The sequence below is a fragment of the Neodothiora populina genome (assembly GCF_041146345.1).
Source record: "Neodothiora populina strain CPC 39397 chromosome Unknown canker_contig_1, whole genome shotgun sequence".
Lineage (NCBI taxonomy): Eukaryota > Fungi > Ascomycota > Dothideomycetes > Dothideales > Dothioraceae > Neodothiora > Neodothiora populina.
In genome coordinates, this window is record NW_027191419.1 from 455,074 (window position 1) to 476,280 (window position 21,207).

The 21,207-nt window shown below is 52.9% G+C and overlaps 8 protein-coding genes across 10 annotated transcripts; 4 read left to right on the plus strand and 4 right to left on the minus strand.

Annotated features, from left to right (window-relative positions):
* Positions 1 to 131: 131 nt before the first annotated feature.
* Positions 132 to 693, minus strand: AAFC00_000124 (uncharacterized protein; the record flags this gene model as incomplete). The annotated part of the gene is made up of 3 exons (XM_069340431.1): positions 132 to 262; positions 330 to 401; positions 501 to 693. 3 exons carry the CDS (start codon positions 691 to 693, stop codon positions 132 to 134), a joined length of 396 nt encoding a protein of 131 aa, XP_069196321.1.
* An 809-nt stretch (positions 694 to 1,502) lies between these two features.
* AAFC00_000125 (uncharacterized protein) lies at positions 1,503 to 3,605 on the plus strand (the record flags this gene model as incomplete). Of its 2 annotated transcripts, XM_069347697.1 has the most annotated exons (2): positions 1,503 to 2,390; positions 2,445 to 3,605. In XM_069347697.1, 2 exons carry the CDS (start codon positions 1,503 to 1,505, stop codon positions 3,603 to 3,605), a joined length of 2,049 nt encoding a protein of 682 aa, XP_069196322.1. The 2 variants fall into 2 exon arrangements, with proteins under 2 accessions (XP_069196322.1, XP_069196323.1); XM_069340444.1 differs by having other exon boundaries at positions 1,503 to 3,605.
* A 660-nt stretch (positions 3,606 to 4,265) lies between these two features.
* AAFC00_000126 (uncharacterized protein) lies at positions 4,266 to 5,462 on the plus strand (the record flags this gene model as incomplete). 2 transcript variants are annotated; one of them, XM_069340456.1, is made up of 1 exon in its annotated part: positions 4,266 to 5,462. In XM_069340456.1, the coding sequence occupies one exon, from the start codon at positions 4,266 to 4,268 to the stop codon at positions 5,460 to 5,462; it is 1,197 nt and encodes a 398-aa protein (XP_069196324.1). The 2 variants fall into 2 exon arrangements, with proteins under 2 accessions (XP_069196324.1, XP_069196325.1); XM_069340455.1 differs by having other exon boundaries at positions 4,557 to 5,462.
* Positions 5,463 to 6,579: 1,117 nt separating this feature from the next.
* On the minus strand, positions 6,580 to 8,404 carry AAFC00_000127 (uncharacterized protein; the record flags this gene model as incomplete). Its single annotated transcript, XM_069340464.1, has 2 exons — positions 6,580 to 6,918; positions 6,983 to 8,404. 2 exons carry the CDS (start codon positions 8,402 to 8,404, stop codon positions 6,580 to 6,582), a joined length of 1,761 nt encoding a protein of 586 aa, XP_069196326.1.
* Positions 8,405 to 9,908: 1,504 nt separating this feature from the next.
* Positions 9,909 to 13,268, plus strand: AAFC00_000128 (uncharacterized protein; the record flags this gene model as incomplete). The annotated part of the gene is made up of 2 exons (XM_069340474.1): positions 9,909 to 9,978; positions 10,036 to 13,268. The coding sequence occupies 2 exons, from the start codon at positions 9,909 to 9,911 to the stop codon at positions 13,266 to 13,268; spliced, it is 3,303 nt and encodes a 1,100-aa protein (XP_069196327.1).
* A 606-nt stretch (positions 13,269 to 13,874) lies between these two features.
* On the plus strand, positions 13,875 to 15,654 carry AAFC00_000129 (uncharacterized protein; the record flags this gene model as incomplete). Its single annotated transcript, XM_069340485.1, has 2 exons — positions 13,875 to 14,189; positions 14,461 to 15,654. The coding sequence occupies 2 exons, from the start codon at positions 13,875 to 13,877 to the stop codon at positions 15,652 to 15,654; spliced, it is 1,509 nt and encodes a 502-aa protein (XP_069196328.1).
* Positions 15,655 to 15,923: 269 nt separating this feature from the next.
* Positions 15,924 to 17,432, minus strand: AAFC00_000130 (uncharacterized protein; the record flags this gene model as incomplete). The annotated part of the gene is made up of 1 exon (XM_069340496.1): positions 15,924 to 17,432. The coding sequence occupies one exon, from the start codon at positions 17,430 to 17,432 to the stop codon at positions 15,924 to 15,926; it is 1,509 nt and encodes a 502-aa protein (XP_069196329.1).
* Positions 17,433 to 18,215: 783 nt separating this feature from the next.
* On the minus strand, positions 18,216 to 20,877 carry AAFC00_000131 (uncharacterized protein; the record flags this gene model as incomplete). The annotated part of the gene is made up of 5 exons (XM_069340506.1): positions 18,216 to 18,287; positions 18,344 to 18,619; positions 18,675 to 20,245; positions 20,305 to 20,478; positions 20,541 to 20,877. 5 exons carry the CDS (start codon positions 20,875 to 20,877, stop codon positions 18,216 to 18,218), a joined length of 2,430 nt encoding a protein of 809 aa, XP_069196330.1.
* Between the last annotated feature and the right edge of the window lie 330 nt (positions 20,878 to 21,207).

The following is a 21,207-nucleotide window of genomic DNA, read 5'->3' on the forward strand; positions in this document are numbered from 1 at the left end:
GCAGGAGCCGTACTTGAAGGCACATGTCGTTTTCTTCTTCCCCGGATGTCCACAGGTAAAGGATCAGGCCAAGTCCAGTAAGCAGGCGTGAAGTTCCATCTCTGTCAAGGGAACCGAGGATATACACACGCTTATTCCTCCTCAGGCTGAACAAAAGGGTTGGCAATCTCCTCGCTGCCATCCAGCGGCGAAATCAAGACGAGCAGGGTTCCACGAGCGACGAGCAGGCCCAGAGGTCGGGATGAGGTGTTGCCTTCTTCGTCTGCGATGGGATGTGGGTCAGTATGGCATGGGTATCGTAGTTGCAACAGAGCGGGGAGTCCTCGCACCTCTTGTGATTTCCTTCACGTTGTCTAGCACTAGGTTCATGAGCTGGTCGTAGCCTTTGAGAGTGCCCGTTACTGAGAGGTGATATGGAGTCAGCGCATTTGTATGTATGAGGAAAGTGCGCGCGCAGAGCAGAGAATGCGCATATCGATGATCGCCATTGGCAGCCGTACCTTCTCTACCACCGTTAAATTTCACCATAATCTCCTTGTCCATGTATTTGTTCAGATCGAGAATGTTTTCCTTCTTCGGTCTCGCTTGCTCTGCTCCTCCTTGCGCAGCAGCGGCAGCACCACCACCTCTTCCTCCACCTCCTCTGCCACGGCCACCACCGCGACCACCGCGGAATTGACCTCGCTCTGACATGTCTTTTTTGTGCTTATTGAGGGTGATGAAAAGGAATGCGACTTCAGGAGAGCTGAGATATATGCGCTACAACAACAATGACAATAACACTATGTATCGGCTTTACCAGTCCATTAAGTTAACCTCACGCTTGAAGCTCGGAGTGGAGGAGGATGTCGATGGTGGAAAGTGACAAAATGGGGCCAACCAAGTGTGGGGGAATCACTCAATACAGGACAGGGTTACCCCAGACGTCACCCACTTACGCAGACTTTTGGCCGCCGCGTGCATCCCTTCAGCTGACACTGACACCGCACCCCCTACGCAGCCCGGATACTCGGCACCGCCACCACTTTGGCCTGCGCCCTTGCCGTCCCTCATAATCCAAATCATCCAGTAGACACACCGGGGTACACATTCCACATACGCAAGGCCTATCTCTGAATGCAGTGGGGCTTGCATCTGGTGTCACTGTATACTGTACATATAACCTCGCCTCACGGGATGATCGAGCCTGGACACCTCAGTGTGACGGGCTGGCGCAGCCTTTTTTATACCTAGTTCCCACTTCTGGCCCTCTGTTTCAGGCGGGCCATTACTGTCTCTCGCTCTCCCCCGTCGCGCGCGCGCCCTCCCTCTGCCAAGGTAGAGCTGCACTCTCTCCCCCCCCATCCCCAATCCCCCAAGACGGAGAAATATAGCGCTTGTCCGCTGTCCTGTCGTTGTGTATTACGCGCTTGCCCTAGTCTTCTACTCTGTCGCTCCGTGCCTTTTCGCTCTTCTCTCTCTCCGTTCCATCTTCATATTAGTACTGCGTGGATTTCGTGATCATGGCCGACGCGCTGTCTCTCACCACCAATGCGGGCAAACGCAAACGGAGTCCCTCCGCACCCTCCGCCACCCCGGCTTCCACCAAGTTGGCAAGGACGACGACAACGCCCGGCAACCAATTGCAGATCAATTATCTCGCACGACAATGTGCCGATGACCTGCCCTTTATCAGCAAGGAGGATACGCTGCCCAACCTGCTCGAGGTGCTCACCTCTTACACACATGTTCTCGACAGACAAGAGAGCCTGGCGAGCAACCTCGGCGCCCGCCCTCTGGGTCCCATTCTGATAAAGCGCTTCGAGCGCTGCTTTGACGGCCCACCTAAAATCATCGCTTCGCATTCTCACGCAAAAGGAACCACTGCTGGCAGCGAAGAGGAAGCTGCGCCGACGGTGACTTGGCTCGATGTCGTGCATTTCGCCCAGGCTCACCCTGCCCAGTTTGATCTAGCTACGTTCTCCGAAGGCCGTCGCGTCTGTCAATTCTATTATCCGCAAAAGCAAGTCCGTGTCCAGGTCAGCGAGGAGGACTTTCTATTCATCAGCAGCGGGAGATGTCAAGATCTCATCCCGCCCTTGCCCATCTGGGAGGATGAGGAGAAGGAGGTGGCCACATGCGAGATCTTGGAAAGGGCTCTCAGGGAAGTCACCAACGCTGCCGACTTGGTCGCTGCGAGAACAAGGCAGCTCGGACATCGTCTGAAAGGGCGTCGTATGGCTATCCAGGAGAGAAGATCCGAACAGGGCCCTCAGTATGCGGCGTCGAATTCGGAGCAGGAGCCGCGACAAACCCACACTCCTCCTACCGTCTCTGCGCCCCCCAGCGCCATCGCAGGCACTCCTTACCCAACGCTTTCAACACCCGCACGCACGAGTGTGAATCCGCCGGTAAATACAGATGCTAGCGCAACCATTAGGTCTGACTTGCTCAAGCATTTGCAGTCCCTGCCTCATAACCAGCCTGCCATGAGGCCAGAAAACAGACGCACATCTCAAATGCAAGTCGCTTCGCCCATGCATGGCACGCCACAGCCTTTGATCTCCTCTGCAACTGTAGACACCGCTCGACCACCGTCGACGTCGGTCTCCCCGGTGCCCGCTGCTGCACCTCCCACTGGACATGGCTTGGAACAGCTTTCATATTATATGGAAAAGAATGACCCTTTCTTACCGTCTTCCTTCACTCCTGCCAACATGCAAGCCCCAGATGGTACACCGAGACACAACTTCTCTCGTCCCCTACCCCCTAGCCAAGAATCATCGCAGCCCTATCGCAGCATATGCCAGACACACATGGAAGGACTTCCTCGAGGCTCTCGTGTCTTGCCTCCTTGTGATAGGTGTCGCCGCTTGCGCATGGACTGTCTGAAGAATCTAAGCTCTTGCGCCGGCTGCACCAAGAAACACGCCAGATGCCACTGGAAGGAGGTTCGTCTCGAGGAAGTCCAAGGGCTAGAAGGCTTCGTAGACGATGTCACAAGCAGAAAGCTCAACGACACACATGCTTATGAAAGCAACGTCACTTCCAACAATGGCACCCACAGCTATTCCGACAACCTCGATGACAACAACCCGGGTCCCCCGAGTGCCACCGACAGCCAACGAATGGCAATCGATGATAGAAATGATCAGAATGGCGGCACAGCTGCTCAAAATCTTCCACCGCTCCGTCGCAATGAACTCGAGCAGCAAGCTCAGGCGTCCATGTCCATTAACCATGCCCAGCAAGAGTCAATGCAAGCTCAGGAGTCTCAAAGGACGCACTCCAACCAAGCACCAAATGCGCAGCTCGAACACGAGTCTGAAGAGGTTCAAAACGGCGCCTCATCAATCTCGTTCTCGAAGCGCACGGAGACCGAGGACAGCCATCACGCAATGGACTTGTTGAGATTACTCAGCAGAGAAGCGACAAATATTGCCGGCGGCCAAGGCGGCGCAGGAGCAGGTGCGAGGAACAATGGTGCATTCCGATCCGTCTACAATCCTCAAAGTGCCGAGCCTGAGCAAGATGAAAATACCAACAACGCATCATCATCATCATCGGGAGGAAACGCCTTGGGGCTCGCGCTCGGCCTCGGTGTGGCCGGCGGGGACAGACATTGACACTACAAAACCCCACCAGCAGAGTGTAAGGTCTCCGCAATGGAGTACATGTCATGTCAACTGCGACCCATAGTAGAATCTCCATTCCTACGGTTTCTGAGAGCTTGCTGATATGTACAAAGCGTGCAACTTGACAACACATCAGCTGGTCCGTGTCGGTATGGCTCATATACTGCGCCTCACTGAGCTACGATTTGGGACACTGCATTACCTATGACACGACAATCTTGAAGACATGCGGTCTGCAGAAGGTGCGAATACGAAGTGGATATTATGCACACGACAATATCGTCATCTCTGGGAATCGCGTCAATATCAAGTACATGCATCTGAAAATGAATACCATGTTTTGACTCGTGGTTTAAAGCCAGCCTTGTTTCATCACTACAGACGAGGCTCGGACTGCGCCTTGACCTGAATTAATTACTATGCTGCACAATGTTGTAATTATTCACGGCTGCAGCAGGGATGAGGTGAGCGTGCAATGGGTGTCGTTCTTGGCCTCATCCATACTCCGGAGGATCTAGGTGCGGCACCCCGCTCCAGTCCAGCCGCGAAGCCAAACGAGTTAAGCTAAGATGAGTCTACCATGACTGCAAGACACCTTCAACTCACACTGTCCACACAATCTCTCAGGATTGATTTCTCATAAGTATAGACATGTTAGACCAACGTGATGAGCCCCCAAATGCTTTCGATCATCCAGTTCCTCCATGGGTCTCATCAGCCTTGTCAGCTTCAGCTTCAGCGTCGGCCTCGGCCGCTTCTGCAACTGCTCTAGCCAGCGCCTCAGCTTCAAGCGAAGATGACAGGGGAGCATCAGAGAGTGAGACGAGCAGTGAGACGAGCAGCGTGCCCGCCACATATGAGGTAGCAACGAGTCCCACAACATTGATAACCAGCGTGTCTCTAGGCAGCTCCAGTATCGATTTGCTTGTCTCGTCGGCTAGCATGTTACCTCAGGCAGCAGCCATCACGGGATCATCCACGCCAGATAGTTACGTGCCCACGTCCACTGGTAGCTTCGCGCCTGATTTTGCATCTTATACTAGCGCTGGATATCCAAAGTCTGAGCCAGGACCCACGCAAGCATATGAGTCCTTGACGTCCAATTCGAAAGCATCATCCGCCACTTCGTATCAGTCTACGGCCCAGGCTTCGGCCATTCCTAATGGCTCTTCAATCACCAGTAACAGACATGCTTTTGATGGAGCTATCTTGGCCGCGATAATTGTTCCGATAGTCGCCGTCTTAGCCGTTGGTCTTGCTTTACTGCTCTGTATCCGACGTCGAAGACGCGCTCGAGCTGCTACCCTCAAGCCCATCACCGAGGGTCGAGCTGAGGTGTTCACCAAGCGAAGTCCGTCGGCAGCGACGAGCGTCGAGGTGCGCCAGGTCACACCGCCTCAACCTCATCTCATTACGTCTCCTCAGAACACCACCTACTACACTGGCCTCGAGACCATGTCCATGATGTCGGCAGAACCTGCCGCACCCACGAATGACGATCCTCCACCTCCTTATCGTACACGTAGCGATGCCACCCCTCGACCAGCGTCTGTCAGATCCGCAGATACTGCCGTGTCCCATTTTCAACCTGCACTGCATGCTTTCGAGAGACCATTGTCACCCCTAGACAGCAGCATCGTCGCGGAGAGATCGCCGTTCGACGATCCACCAAGCCCTATGCGGAGCAATTCGATGTCGAGATCTATCACAAGCACGCTATACTCTAGCAACGCCAGCTTGGTGGAGGCGAGACCCATGCGCACGAGTGTAGGCGGGCCATTCATGGTGGATATGGATGTACGGTCGCCGTTCGCGGACCCAGAGAGCGGACCTAATCAGCACCGATGATAGGAAAATGGGCTTGAGATGCATTAATCCTTCTCCGACTTCGCTTTCGTTCTTTTTCTCTTCGTGTCTTACCGTTATGAGACGACAGACAGCACTACGCTTACCCGCTAAGGAAAGGGCAATGACAGGGTCTCCGTACAGCGATGGCGTTCTTGGACCTTTTTCCTTTTTTCCCGCTTCTGTAGCTTATCTACTATTCCGTGCAGAGGCTTATTGACTAGTTTGACATACCGTGACGGTGGCCAAAAATCCGCAAATATTCTTTCTAATTCACCTCGACCTTTCGAAATCGTCAGAAATAGTGTTTTGACTTGCTCTGTTATACATTATAGTGCTACCGATCAAAGAGGCCTTCTCTCCGCACACTGATACACATGGTACTTCCGTTCCTACAATCATTCCATTTCCCACCACATTATACCACACAACTTCGAGCCCCATCATCATAACAGCCAGCATCGAAGTTCCAGTGAAACTCCCTGCGTTCCAACCCACGCCAGTTGTTCCACCCCAAACCCCCCATCAAGAGCTCTTGGAGTATATATATCACGTACCAACACAGTTTTTCACAAATCATTTATGATCAACCTCATGGGATTTTGGTCTAGTGGTATGATTCTTGCTTTGGGTATCTCAATCACACATGCAAGAGGTCCTTGGTTCGATTCCGAGAAGTCCCCTCTCTTTTTCTTTTCGCTTGCTTATGATTTCCTGGTGGAAATGGAAGATGGGGAAATGGACTTGATGCTCTGTCGCGAATATTCTGTTTTTTTTCGGTTCCGGGCCGGTGAGGGGGGGCTTTTGTTCTTTGGTTGGTCTTGGGGTATCAGTAGTCAAGTGCTGCTTGGATAGATACGAGTATGCGTTTGCTGGTATGATACTGTAGGAAAGTATACGCGAAGGAGAATCCCCAGGAGTCTTGTCTGCACTGCTGCTACTGCTGCGGCGGTCCTCCTCTGCTGTTGTGATGATGGATAAGACATGTACAACACTGCTTGAAGACTTGCTATCGACATATACCCTGCATATCTACCAGCAAACACAATTTGCATGGTCATTCTGACCGCCGTCAAGATCGCCAAGACGATAGACAGTATGTACAAAAAAAATCGGGCATCTACAGCTTCGCGCCCTTGGCCTTCAGGCGCTTCTCCCTGTCTTGATCCCGAATCAGTCTCCTAAGGATCTTGCCGCTTGGACTCTTGGGCACGATGTCGATGAACTCAATGCCGCCTTTGAGCCACTTGGGCTTCGATTTGTGTTTTTCCACATGTTTTGCGATTTCGCGAGCGATCACACGGTCGGAATCCTCTAGCCCGACTGATTCGGATTTGACGACGAATGCTTTGGGGACTTCTCCTTCGGCGTCTGAGGGCACTCCGATCACGACGCAGTCGTTGACTGCTGGGTGCGTTAGCAGGTGCGCTTCTAGTTCCGCGGGCGCTACTTGATGTCCCTGTGCGAGTTGTCGTTAGTGATTTGTGAAGAAATTGTAAGTCCTCAATGAAGAAGAAACTCACCTTGACCTTGATCAGTTCCTTCAGCCTGTCGACTATGAAAATGTGCTCATGGCCGGATTTGGGATGCTTCTTTATGATCACTTCGTCGCCTGTCCTCAGGAACCCATCTACGAAGGTTTCTCTCGTTGCTCTTGAGTTGTCCAGATAGCCCAGTGTTATCGAGGGACCCTTGACCCACAGCTCGCCAGGCGTGTCATGATCTTCGACGTCCATGCCATCAGGTGTAACCACTCGCGCTACATCGCCTGGCTGCAAACTGCCGGACGAACCGAAGAAAACATCCTGAGGACTAGTCATGCATGTGACAGTCGCAGACTCCGTCATTCCATAGCCTTGAGTGATGTCCCACTTTGGAAAGATGGACTGCAGGTCTTCGGCAGTCTCTGACCCCAGGGGCGCCGCGCCTGTGAACACGGCTCTCACACTGGAAAGATCGTACTTGCTCATTTTCGTCTTCGATTTCGTCATCTGGATGATGATCGGTGGGACGAGGTACAAGAAATTGATCTTGAACCTCTGGATTGCGTCCAGAAACGTGTGGAAGTCGAATTTCGGTAAGATCACAACGCCATCGCCTCTGTACGCCGCCAAGTGGGCTATCACAACTAGCCCGTAGATATGGCTCAATGGTAGAAGACCAAGCACATATTCTGTGTAATCGGATTGATTACGAGGATCCTTCAAAGTCTCGCGATACACCGAGTCGAAGGTACGCATCTGAAGCACGTTCGCTATCACGTTTCGATGAGAGATCATCACACCTTTGGGCAACCCTGATGTGCCTGAACTGTAGCACAAGAATGCAGTTCTTCGCGCTCCTTCGCCCTTGGTCCAGTTCAGCTCTTCCAATTTTGGCAGCCTTGCGCCATGTTTGATGAGATCATCGACGGTCTTGTGGGATTTCACAGCATCGCCAGCGTTTTCAAAGTCCGGAGTCACCAAGAGATATACTCGTTCTTTTGCGATTCCCGCCTTGCTGGCAGCTTCTAGAGCCAAAGGTAGAAGGGATGCGCAAGTGAACAAGCAAGTCGCCTTCGAACTTCGTAGCTGGTAGAGAAGCTCTGGTCCCGAATATGCCGCATTGGCTGGCGTTTGGATGCCACCAATGCGATGGGTTGCCCATGCCAGAGTCAAAGTATCAATCGTGTTGACGCTGAAGAGACCGATGACCTTGTCAAATTCGGTTCCCTCATTTGGGTGAAATCCAAGTTCAGCACTCAATCCCCTCGCTAAGAAGTCGACACGTTCCTTGACCTCGAGCGCGCTGTACGCCTTGCCCGTGATTCCGCATGTGAACGGGGGGTTCGAGTATCCAAGAGGATAGCGGTCATAGTTCTCATCGAGCATAAACCTCTCAACGGATATCGAGTCCGGCGGATCGAACGGTAGTTTGGGCACCCATGACGGCGGATAGAATGGCATCTTTGATGCAGTAACGCTTGTTCATAGAACACCGTAGACTTGTGTGGTGTTTGAATGTCGAGAAGAACAATACCGAGTCATCTTCGACTGCTTCCGAAGGAAAATGTGGGTTGCCTCGGCCTGCCGGATATCCAGTCTGGACGAGTATCATGCTTGAACCATGCTCTCTTGCTAGACCGGGGCTTTCGTAGCGGGGTAGTCGACCAAAACGTACAAATTTACGGTGTGGTATGAACTACCGTCTGGCACGAGTGGACAAGGTGGGGTATGAATGTGGGGAGCAGAGCCGCCGTGGGGTAGCTGTAGCCGTCTTCATACCGTGCATGTGGATCGCTACCAGTGAGTAGCCATATACCCGGACTGAGCTCCGCACTTGAGATGGTATCATCACTTGAAAGCTGGCGCTGCCAAAATGCTTTGTGACGAGCTAAATAATCTGTCGTCGGCGTACGTATTTGTGGCTAGGTTCGTCTTTTGCTGAGACTCGAAATCGTCTCTTCATATGTCGACCAATCTTGCTTGCAGGCGAGCTTGATGTGTGTATACAACTGGATACTAATATCATCAGGCATATGAAAGGGCACCGAGACAGAAACATCAAGACCTCAGTGATGCTCTCATGATCCAATGATGCACCGAGATCCAGAGCTGAAGTGAGAAGCATTCAGATGTGACCATTGGTTTGCTCCTCAATTGAAAGATAGATGAGTGAAAGGCATAATCTATCTTGAATCAGTCATTTCAAAAAAGCTTTCAGTGCAAGAAAGAGAAAGATAGAATCGCAATACTTTCTCCTGATTCCAGGTGCTCAGATATCGCAAACTTCGTCACTTCATCAAACGTTCCTGGCTGCCTATTTCGACATAAAAGTAGAGGAGCGTGTCCTCCTTCAACATACTTCCTCAACATGCTCCCTCATACCGTCCTGGTCCGTGCGCACGGGCACTCATGTCAGCTGGGCAATACTGCTCCTTCCTACTATATACAAGATGTGCTCTGAACAGGGAGTCTCCAGGGCGCGTCACCGAGTCGCGTGTGACTTGTGAGTATCACGAGATCTTCTGCTACGCGGTATGTCGCACTAACATGATCTTGTAGTACAAAGTCCATATATTCACGAGTTACGATACTCGTCATAAGCTATATATCTCTCTTCATCATTTCACACGTGGTATCGATACCCACTACCACGTGGACGTGGATATAGACAGCGAGTGAAGGAGCTCGGACCTGAGCCTTTGAATCGGAAGGTGCTCGTCGCTGCCTATTCAAATGCCCTTTTGTGGAGGCCATCCATCTCACCTTTTCTCCAGTCACCTCACTCCTCAGCAAGAGTTTGTATGAGGGCAGGCTCTGGTATAGCTCGCAATTGCATTATTCACCCGTCATTCTTTGCAGGCCATATAACAAACCCCTTCCTTTAAGCCACTCATCTGCTGGAGGTTTGCTCCTGACAAGTTTCCCAAGTCGCGGAGCAGGTGGCTCTATATAGCGACTGTGCCTCATGGTGTCACAGAACACGAGGCAACGATCTAGCAGCATACTTCCGGATTCCGGGCGTCTTGCAGGCAGTGGTATGATGAGCAATACTGCTTCATCTTGTTCTTTGGACTCTGCTAACCCCTGTTCAGGACGGCAGCTACGCTCTGCTGCTGGCAACGCCACTGCCTCAGTATATCAAAGTTCATCAGTGATGAGCTCACTAATGGATCAGTCTTTCCGCTCTTGCATCGCGACTCAAGAAAGCGCAGCAAGCTCTGCTCCAACATCCGATCTCTCTGGATTTGACGCTGCAAATGCTTTCACATTTATCCCCACCCCTGTAGCTCCATATATCGCTCCTGTAGTAACACAGCCTCTTATTCCTCTAATGACTCAGCCTGGTCCATTGCACATGGTACTACCTGATGGACCCGTCGTTACTAGAGGCGACTTTTTACTTCGTCGCTCTGCCCGTGCGATCAAGAAACCCATCCCCTTTGATGAAGTCACTCCTAAGGGTCCCACCGATAGCACTAAGACGAAGGCAGCCTTGAAACGGAAGTCTTTGGCAACGAAGAGTGATGTGCCTGTTCAATCCTCCAAGAAGCGACGCATAGACTCCCCACTACCCGACACTGCTATTGCAGCTATGCCAGAGACGAAGCCTGGACCGGGAACGACAACAGTCGATGAAGAGGTCTTGCATAACCGTCCAGTCGACTCCATGCTCAGAAAGAGGCGAAGCAGACTCGTAACTGGAGTAGCTACTTCCGATGTAATCTCATCCACTAGCACCTTCCATGTAGAGGGACGGTCCCTTGAGAACCAAACACGCCTAACAAACATCGGCTCTGATACTCAGTCTATGAACTGGCCAATCAGCTCACCAGAGGGAGCATTAATCTCTAATGGTCAAGTCAACGAAAGTCCGGTACCTGACTTCCCCGTCAATACCGAAGACAACGGGATTGTACATGGCTTCACCGCCGTCACCGAAGTCAACGGGAAAAAACCTCCTGTAAAAATGGATAATATCAGCCATGGTCATCCCAGCTTGATTCTTCCACCCACTCAGCCTACACAACCTGTATCGCCCATTCCTATCTATGCAGTTGAGCAACGCGCGGAAATCCCTGAGAATCATGAGGGCACAATGACCAATTCCAACCCTATGTCTATCGAATCTGGAAGATCCTACCTTACAGAAGCGCTAAAACCATCGCATGTAGCCATCCTCAGACTCAGACCAGAAACACTACAAGATGCAGAAGCGAAACGGCGTGAAAATGAGGTGCTCAGGAGCCTTGCAGAAAGGCTTATGCTGAAGACTTCTGCCGACCAAAAGCCTGCACCACTGGGTAAACCTATAATCTGGGCATCGGATCGCCAACCACTCTGTGAAACATTGCCATACTACCGCGCTTACCAAGGTGCGTGCTATATGAGTCAAGGACTTGTCCGTAGCATGATGTTCGACGAGAATGGACAAGGTCAGGATTTCATGGATGCAGATGTCATCGTATCCAGAGCGGGAGGTGGCATGGCACGAGACAAAGCTGGTACCATGATCCAAGTCAAAAGTCAAGGCGAGAACGCGCAGATTCGATCTATGCGTAACAACATGTTGCATGAGATCCCTATCGTTGTCATCTGTGGACAGAAAAACATGGCTTGTCCAAGTAACATGCCACATCGATATTGTGTGCTTGGGTTCTTCAAATTGACCGATATGATTGTCACTATGAGTTCCAAAGCGAACCAGAAGATCATTCTGTTCCGCTTCGAGAAACTCAATTCCGATAAAAAGGGATGGTGGAGTCCGACAAATGTCGAACCAATTGTACCACTTGGGGGACTCGGAAACCCACAAACGCTGACCTGTCCCTGTTGTGGAATCTCACAGGAGCATGTGTATATGACGTGGATGTGTCTCAACCCCGCTTGCCGGTTTTACTGGAAGACTGTCCGAGGAGACGCACCCAAAGACTTGGACATCGAGTGCTTCCATCCTCAGTGGCTGAAGAAGAGAACGCGCTGGGCAAACGAGGACGACCCTTTCGACCTACGTCTCTCGGATTTGACATGCCAGGCCAACCTAGACGCCTTGTATCCTCACAGTGTCATACGTGGATTGTGTTGTCCGAAATGTGGCCAGTGTATATCACGCTACAAATATGAGGGATGGGTGTGTAGTAGCAAAGGACCTGGAGACAAGTGTGACGAAAATGAAAGCAAATGCGACTTCAGTCACACGCCGGCGGCAAAGTCGCTACCTTCCTGTTTGATGCGGGATCTGACGAGAGTGATAGGCAGAGGCCAACCTATCTCCTACGATACCGCTCAAGGTCACATCAAGATGGATCACAAGTACGAGTTCAGCCACCGAATCAACCGCTTCACGCTTCCTGGTCTGGAGGACGAGGTCATAGTGCACATGATCGCAAACCAGAAAGTCCTTGAAGAGATCCGAGGACCCGATGCGATGCTAGATGCAATGCAGCATGAAGACATAGGTCTCGAACGCAGGACCTTAGGATCATTTGGTCGAATGTCAGCTTTCTCTGTCAATCATGGTTACCCTTACAAGTTCGTGGCCGCAGTTGAAAGTCGTCCGTTCGAAGGCACATCGTGGGTCATCACAGAGACACGAACTCAGCTGAACTTTTTTGCTAAGCTGGCTCTGCAAGACCAATTCCCCGACAAAGCCTTCAACGAATTGCTGACTTTTTGCTACCTCGAAGGACAAAAGATCAAGTACCACGATGATGGTGAGAGTGGACTTGGCCCAACCGTTGCTACCTATTCCTTAGGCGCACCAGCAGAGATGAAGTTCAGGATGAAGCGCAAGTATTACTGCGGCATCACAATGAAGACAGGAGAGGGCAAAGAAATAGACGAAGATGAAGAGGAGCATGCCGTTGCAGAGGATACCTCCGTGGAGACGGGGACTAAGGGTACGAAAGAGGTCAAACCATCGAAGAGGCTCAGTGGGTTGGTTCCCTATTTCGTAGCTGAAAGGCCACTGCCATACACACTGGATTTTGACGCTCGGCTCAAAGCGTTTGAATCACTGCAAGGGCTTTCCCGCGAGAAAGTTGATCAAAGATGCCGTGAGCTTCCTCGGGAACTGCATCTGATTGGCAAGGGAAAGGGGACTGCTCCGCCACAAGCGATCAGCATTCACCTCGCGCATGGCGACAAGATCATCATGCACGGCGAGAAGATCCAAAAGTATTATGAGCATGAGGTCGAGCCAATGCAGGGCCACGGTGTAAGATTTGCCAACACTTGCAGAGAGATCCTCCCGAACCATCTGCCTCCGGCTATGCGGCCGGAAGTGCCTCCAGATGAAGGGACCTATGATGGGAGCAACTTGCAATGAAACAATGGCGGCAACCTGAAGTGACTTCTCGAAGCAGTCTTTAATGAAGGATGGGAAGAATGAATGACGGCAAGAATGAATAAGCATGGCTCTGATCTAACGATCCTACGGATACAAGCCATATGGTACGATTAATCGCGGAGGTAATGTCCGATAAGTGATGGCCTATATGGGCAAGGTCTCTTTTCTTTGATTCACTTGATGGAGGCCATGTAGCCTAGCTAGATTTCTAATGAACTTTCCACCACAGACTTCTTGGGTCACTTTTCTGTAATCATGTAGATTCTGACTCTGTGATCAGCACAAGTGTCTTCGATGAAGTGCTGGGATATATTATATGGTGATGTTGCATGGTGGTCGACTCATGCAAGTCGTGCGAGGGCTGATAGGCAATCATTCGCCCGATATGGTACTTCTCTTATCTATAACGCTGCATCAAGGTACATTAATCTACGACAACACCTGACAGAGAAGATCACTTTGTTCCAGAGTACCAATACCTTCTATATCAGACTCCCATAAAGAAACAAGACCCATCAACCGAAGTCTCAATACTCGAGACTTTGGTCAAAACGCACAAGAAGAAACAACTATTCCCCCACCACCATGTCCACCAGCAGCAACACCAGACCATCACCGCCGTCAACAGCAACCACATCCACCCTCCCATCCCCGAACCCGACAAAATCCTTCTGGCACGCCGAGCCCTCGCCTCTACTGCTAGGCCATCGCTCGACGCGAGAACTGCCCAAGAACGCCGATGTCGTGGTCATCGGAAGTGGTATCACCGGGGCGAGTGCGGCTTGGCATTTACTGAATGACAACGGCAAGCAAGAGGGGAGTGATTGTGGGGAGGGGTTCGCTGGACTCGATGTTGTTATGCTTGAGGCGAGGGAGGCTTGTTGGGGGGCTACGGGTCGGGTGAGTCCGTTTTCTTCTGGTTTTCGATCTTTATTCTCCTTTATGTTGCGTGAATGAGTGGCGAATGGTTTGGCGGAGTCAATGGTCTATCGATTCGGTTTCCATGGAAAGAGGTACTAGGCATATATACCTGGATAGCCATCTCTCCTGTGTGTCTTGAGGGAGGCTTTCGTGATACATGATCTCGAAGTCATCGCGTTTTCGTTTGATGATACTCGAAACCCAGCAAGCACTATGAGTAATTGATAGTGCAATACTGACAGCAAGTCAGAACGGCGGCCACTGCCAACCCATCATCTACCAACATGCCCAAGACCCAAGCATCGGACACTTTGAACTAGCAAACCTCGAAGCCATCAAGTCCCTATGTCAGAAGCTAAACATCGACTGCGAACTCCACGTACAGCCTGGTGTGCGAGCTTTGTACTCTCAAGCGGACGTCGACGCAGCCGCAGCCTCCCTCGAGTCTCTCGAGCGTCTCGATGCCGGACTGGCCAAGCACGCTCGTCTCGTGACTGATGCCAGCGAGCTTCAAGACCTACGCATCCCCACCGCGACGGGCGCAATCGTCTCAGACACAGCTGCCAGACTCTGGCCGTATAAGTTCGTGGCGCACATCCTCGAAACACTACTGACGTCGCCCACCCTTCCCGGCGGCGGTGCATTCAATCTCCAAACCCACACGCCCGCGACATCCATCGACCCATCTCCTTCCACCCCACAATCATGGATCATCACGACCCCCCGCGGAACAATCACCGCAAAGAAAGTAATCCTCGCCACAAACGCCTACACCTCCTACCTGCTACGCGACTACTCCGACCTAATCGTGCCCGTACGAGGGCAAATGTCCTCCCTGCTCCCCCCACCGTCTCTATCTGGTCCAGCAAACCGCACCAAAACCTCCTTCGGCTTCCTCGGCCCAGCCCAAGACGACTACCTAATCCAGCGCGACTCTCGACCCCGAGGCGGCGGCAGCGAACAGCTCCTATACGGCGGCGGGCGCAGCCAAGGCTTCAGCATGGGAGTATCAGACGACAGCGCCATCGGGGCCGAGACAGCGGTCTATCTACGCACCGCACTCAATACTCTCCTTGGACTGGGCGGCGACAGCAAAGAGGAAATGACAGCCACGCACGAGTGGACTGGCATCATGGGCTTTAGCCGCGACGACAAACCCTTCGTCGGACCGCTTCCGCATCGAGACGGGTTATTTCTCTCCGCGGGGTATACGGGGCATGGAATGCCGAATGCGTGGTTGTGCGGGCGCGCGGTCGCGGGTATGGTGCTGGGGGTGTTGAGTGGTGGGAAGAGTACGGAGGGTGTCGTCGCTGATGCTGTAAGGGACGGGGGATTGCCGAGGGCGTATCTGCCGCATGAGGAGAGGGTGGCCGGTGCGAGGCTGGCGGATACGGTTGAGGTGCAGGATCGGTTGTGTGGTTATAAGGCTGAGTTCATGGAGTGATGAAGTAGGTCTGTCAGTGGTGATGGAGGTGGTGCATTTCACTTGGATTGAAATCAGGTAGATGTCGATGAGTTCTTGCCTCTTCGGGGCACGCTTCGGGGCGTTTGGGGGGTATCTCATCATTCGAGCGTGATATCTAAGTTAGAGCTATATATATGTGACTATGTCTTTCTTCGTTTTTTTTTGGTTGCATATTCTAATCCACATATGTGCTTCCCTTTTTTTTGGGTTCGTTGAAGGGAAGTAGTAGGAGCAAACGCTCGACAACATCAAGGAGCAGCAAAAACAAGCGAAACGCCATCGTCGCCAGCAGTGACGATAGCTCTACCACCGCCTCCCTGCACGAATCCCAGGACGCCACCGCCCTCGCCTCCTCCGCGATGACCCTTCCACTCGCCCGCGAGCCCCTGGTTCGCAGCCGCAGTGCCACCGCGCGCGTCCCATCGTCGAACAACGCCGTCGTTGCCACACGTCGTGAGCAGATGCGCCTTGTCGCCTCCGTGCACAAACTCGACTTTAATCACGGCTTCCTCCTCGTGGGCCTCCTTGATGTGTCGTCTGACGGCGAAGTTGTGCGCGGCGTCGAACATGGCGATGCTGCCGTCGACGCTGCCGGCGGCGAGATAAGCCAGCGGCGGCTGCGAGAAGGCCAGCGTCTCGATGCCGTCGGATTGCGCTTGCAGACTGGCTAGGATGACGCCTGCTTGGCCTGATGCCGCGCTCGAATGTCCGCCTTTGGGTCCGCCGGCCTGTTTGCCGCCTGCGGCTTTGTTGCGGGCGCCGCCGCCCTTGGCGCCCGATGTCACGGATGCTTGGGGGATGCTGAGACGTGGGAGACCGACGATTCGGATCTGGCCTTCTGCTCCGCCCACGGCGACGATGGCACCGCCTGGGGAAATGGCAACGCTGTAGAGTCCGCCGTCTACGAAGAAACGCTCGTCGGCTTCGGTCAGGCCCACGACGGCTTGGCCGCCTTGTGCGTTGGTCAGGCCGGCGGCGGCGGCGTCGCCGAATGCGTCCCAGACGTACAGACTGGCGTCCTCCGACACGGTCGCGAGCAGCTTGCCGTCGGGAGACCAGGTGCCGGCTGTGCATGCGCCTTGGTGTAGATAGAAGGCTTGCACGACATCCAGGGTGCCGTCCCGAGCGTTGATTGTGTAGACCCAGACACTGCCGTCGTTGGCGCCCAGGGCGAATGTGTTGGGGTGTTCCGGGTTGGGGCAAGGAGACAGCCAGTTGATCTCCTCGACTTCCTGTGCGCTTGCGGTGACGGGGACACTGGTGCCCTGAGGATGAGCCGGTGTCTTGTAGGCATTGACTCTGCCCTCCAGACCACCAGTGACGACAAACTCTCCGGCAGGTACGGTAAAGATGATGGCGTTGATGGAATCGGTGTGGTTCTCGAGCTTCGCGACAGGCTCCAAGCTCTTTCGCTCGACGGGCTGCGGGTCGCTCTCGTACGAAGCTGGCAGAACAGGCCCCTGCGGCGGCGTGGAGTCCCAGATGTATCCCACGTCGTCGCCGCCGCCGGTTGCGACAAGAGCGGGGTTGGTGGGGTGCTGCGCGATGCAGAAAATGCTGTCCTTGTGTGCATCAAAGTGTGCGACGCTGTCGTTCTGCAGCGCAAACTCCTCCAGGATGCCGTCGTCGTCGTCAAAGTCCATGGGCATGTCCTCGTCGTCGGGGATCTCCTCTCCAATCTCGTCGGGGTTCAGGTATTCATCGGCCTCCTCGTCCTGCATGTCGTCGCCCTCGTCGTGGGGCTGGTGTGCAGACATTGTGGTTGCTGTGTAGGGTTCTATAGGATTGATTTCCTTTCAGCTCCCGGCAAGATAGTAGAGAATGCTCGGGATATATGACAAATGATTGTCGTGCTGGGAAAAAAAAGAATATTTCTGGAAAAGTGATTGGAAGCTGATAAATGTCCCATGTTTGTCTTGTTTGCGTCTGACGCCATCGTCGTTTCTGACAGTTACTGTATAACTAGTTGATTTCTCGAAAAGGGCTGTACGACAGTGTCTTCGAGACGCCCGCTGTATATGGTAATCACGCTTACAAATGCTACTGTACTTGTACCAACCATGCACAAACTCAGTTTGCATCAAGATCTCGCAGCGTTCCCAACACTCTGCGAGAGGACGGACGAGTGACTTGTGGTCGACGTTGATAATAACCATGTAGACGAGGACTATTCGAGGCTCGCAGGAATAGGCAAGAGCCACTCATTTTACGCTTCAAAAGTATCATAAGTAGGCATGCTGTGAGCGCGTTGTAGTCGTAACTGACCGTCGCTCCCCTTTCGTGCGGGACCGGGTGACCGCAACCCATAAGAACTAAGATGCAACGCCGTGCCAATGCTAGAGTAGGTCATCAATGCCACAGACTCTCAAACCCGTTCCAAACCAGTCGCAAAGACCAACATCCCTGATATAATGTGGATGCTCCGTGTTGTGTTATACAATAATCGCACTCTGATCGAGGCCCCTCGATACACTCACAAGTGCCTGCCAAATGGAGATTCGGCCCATATGCAAGCATGCCCTCCAGGTAATGAGGAGAGCTCAATCGTCGTCCACGTCATCATCCTCGGAGTCATCGAGTGACTCCATTGCTTCCTTGATATACTGGGCAGCCTGTGCACGTCAAGTCAGCAAGATTCCACATCCGATGTTTCATCAATACAACATACCTTCGGGTCAAGGTTCAGAGCCGTGGTGTAGGCTCTGACACTGGCCGCGCGATTGCCCAGTCCCTTATAGCACTTGCCCAATAGGAACCAGACGTTCGCTTCCTCGGCTGCCAGGTTCTTCAGCGCTTCTAGCTGCACCAACGCGTCTTCGTAGAGCCTCAAGTTCAGAAGCACTCTTGCCTTCTTGAAATGCGCGAGCGAAGAGTCAGGTGCCAGGGTCAAGGCATGCGTGTATTGTGTGAGGGCTGCTTTGGGATGGCGAAGCTTTTCAAGAATCTGATGGTGACCGTCAGCAATCGAAGCTTTCTGCTCAATGGAGAGTGTGACTTACCACGCCAATACAAACAGCCAATACAGAATTGCTCGGGTTGATCGAGGCAGCAATCCTGTAGTGTCGCTCTGCATCCTCCCACTTGCCCATCCTCTCGTAGCATTTACCAAGACCATACCATGCACCGTACGCTCGTCTCTCGCTGCCGATACCTTTGCGGAAGGAAGACAGAGCCTCATCGAATTCCTCATTCGTCAGCAACTCATGACCCATGAGCGTCCAGGCATAGCTGAATCCCGAATCGACCTGCGTCGCCCGCTTGAAGCAGGCGATGGCTTGTTCGTGCTCCCTGTTGAGTGAGAAAGCATTGCCCACAGCACACCACGTCTGCGGCGCATCAAAGTCTACGTCTTTCAGTGTATGCGCGAGGAAAGCAAGCTGAATGGGCTTCTTGAGCTGCCACAGGACATTCGAGTATACTTCGGCGTCCTCCAGGCGTGTGGGTTGTAGTTTCATCATCCGGGCGAAACATGACTCGGCCGCAGCATAGTCCGCCGCTTCGTAGTATGCTTTTCCGAGCTGAGCCAACACCCACGGCGTCTCACGCTGGGCGACAGGTAGACTCTTGAAAGTCTCGACCGCTGTCGGCACTTCATATCGGCTGAGCGCATAATACGCACCACCTAATGACCGCAATATCGTCAACAACGCATCATAAGCTGCGATCTCCTGCATATTCATGGCATCCGCAGATTGCTTCGGCGCAAGGACCGCAGGCGCGGCGCTGTTACGACTGGGGGCACGAGACTCCTTCTCGTTCGGGTTTGGAGGAATGATTTTACGATTGCCACTAACAACGCGACCGACAGTAGATGTGCCTCTACCCTTGGCACCGGTCGCTCTTGCCTTTTTCGCTTCGTCTCTTTTGTTGTTGTTCAGTGTTGACGGTGCCTCCGTCGTGGATCGAGTAGCGTTGGTCTTGGAACCTGTGATCTGGCTGAACAGGCGATTACTTCTGCGTGGTTGCGAGGTGGTCGGATCCGGTTCCGAGGTGATGGTGGACTGCGATGCATGTCCGGATATTGTTCTCTTATGATTGGTCTGTGTGCGCTTCCCAGGACCTTCATCGTTGTCTGTACTTTCTGACCGCAGATGACTTCTGAGCTGTGTTGTCCGCGCTCGAGGTGCGTCCTTGGAAGCATCCAGGCCCAGCCTTTGCAGCGTCGACCGAGCCGTTCGTCGCTGAGGCGCAGTTGGAGCCTCTTCTTGCGCCGGCGCATGAGCAGCCTGTCCACCATCCATGTCAATATCATCGTCTTCGGCAGCTGGACCGTTCGCTGTTGAGGTCTCCCATGTCAGGTTAGTGGCCTTGAGACCATTTCCGAACAGAGCTTTGCTTTTGATGCGTGGCAGAAGAAAACTAGTTGGGTGTAATGAATCGCCGTCGTGTTTCGCAGTCGTGCCGAACGGATCATTGCTTGGGGTCAGCACGCCTGCTTGAGCAGTGCTCGCTTGCACGAACTGCTCATTAGCTCTCGCTGCGTCTACAACAGAGACATTGGGTGCTCCGTAGATGCTGTTTTTCATGTCGGGCGAGAGCCTGAAGGATTTGCTTATGTCCATGTCGGCACCTGTGATAGCGTCAGTAAACTGATCGATGTCGTGCAAAGGGCAGGCGGCGAAGGTATACCGATGTCACAGAGCGCCTGGAAGGCCTCCCATGCAAAAGGACTGGCTCTGTGTGCTTCTATATAACAATCACCAGCACGTCTGGCGTCGCCGTGACCGCGCCACAAGTGTCCTAGTAGATTATTCACCGCAGCAGCATCTGGAATATGCCGTCTCGAGGGTTCACTGTTCTTGGCTGCGGTTGGGTTTCAGTCAGCGGGAGGAAGTAGATAGCAAAAATAGAACGGAAACACCAACCCCAGTAGTTGCGACCGATCCACAAGGGACGAGACTTTTCCAGAGCGCAGATTCCCTCGGTGTGTCTGCCGAGATCGTGACAGGCCAGAGCAAAAACATAAGCGCATCCAAGATGTCTGCCATTTGCGCCATGCTTGTGCGCGAAATCAAAAGCGGCCTTTGAGCGGCGTAGTCTGTGATAGGTGAGTGCCAAAAGATGGCTTGTGTCCGGATTCCGCGGTTCCATGGCGTGCAGACGGCCAGCTATGAAGTTCGCATTCTCGAGTGCCTCGTTGTCCAGATGGTAGTATACAAGCTGCTGCAATTGAGACACAGCGAAAGTCGATGTCGGCGACATGACGAAGGTTGTGAATGGTAATGGATATTACCAATATCAAGAGATGGTACAGATGAAGCAGAATCTCAATGTGGTATGCTGCTGTGTCGAGACAGGATACATGGACGAGCGCAAGGCGAGCCTGAGGGCTTGTCGACCCAAGTCAGAGCGCACGATTAAGCAAAGCAAAGTGAAGTGTACGGTGGAGTGAGCAGTCTCCTCTCAGATTTGATTCAATTGCTTGCAGTCGCAGCGGTTCCTTCCCGCAGAGAGGACCCAGAATGTCCCTTCCTGGCTGTCTGATCTTCCTCGCTCTTCACTTCGAAGTGGGCACATGGGCCATGCGCGTGG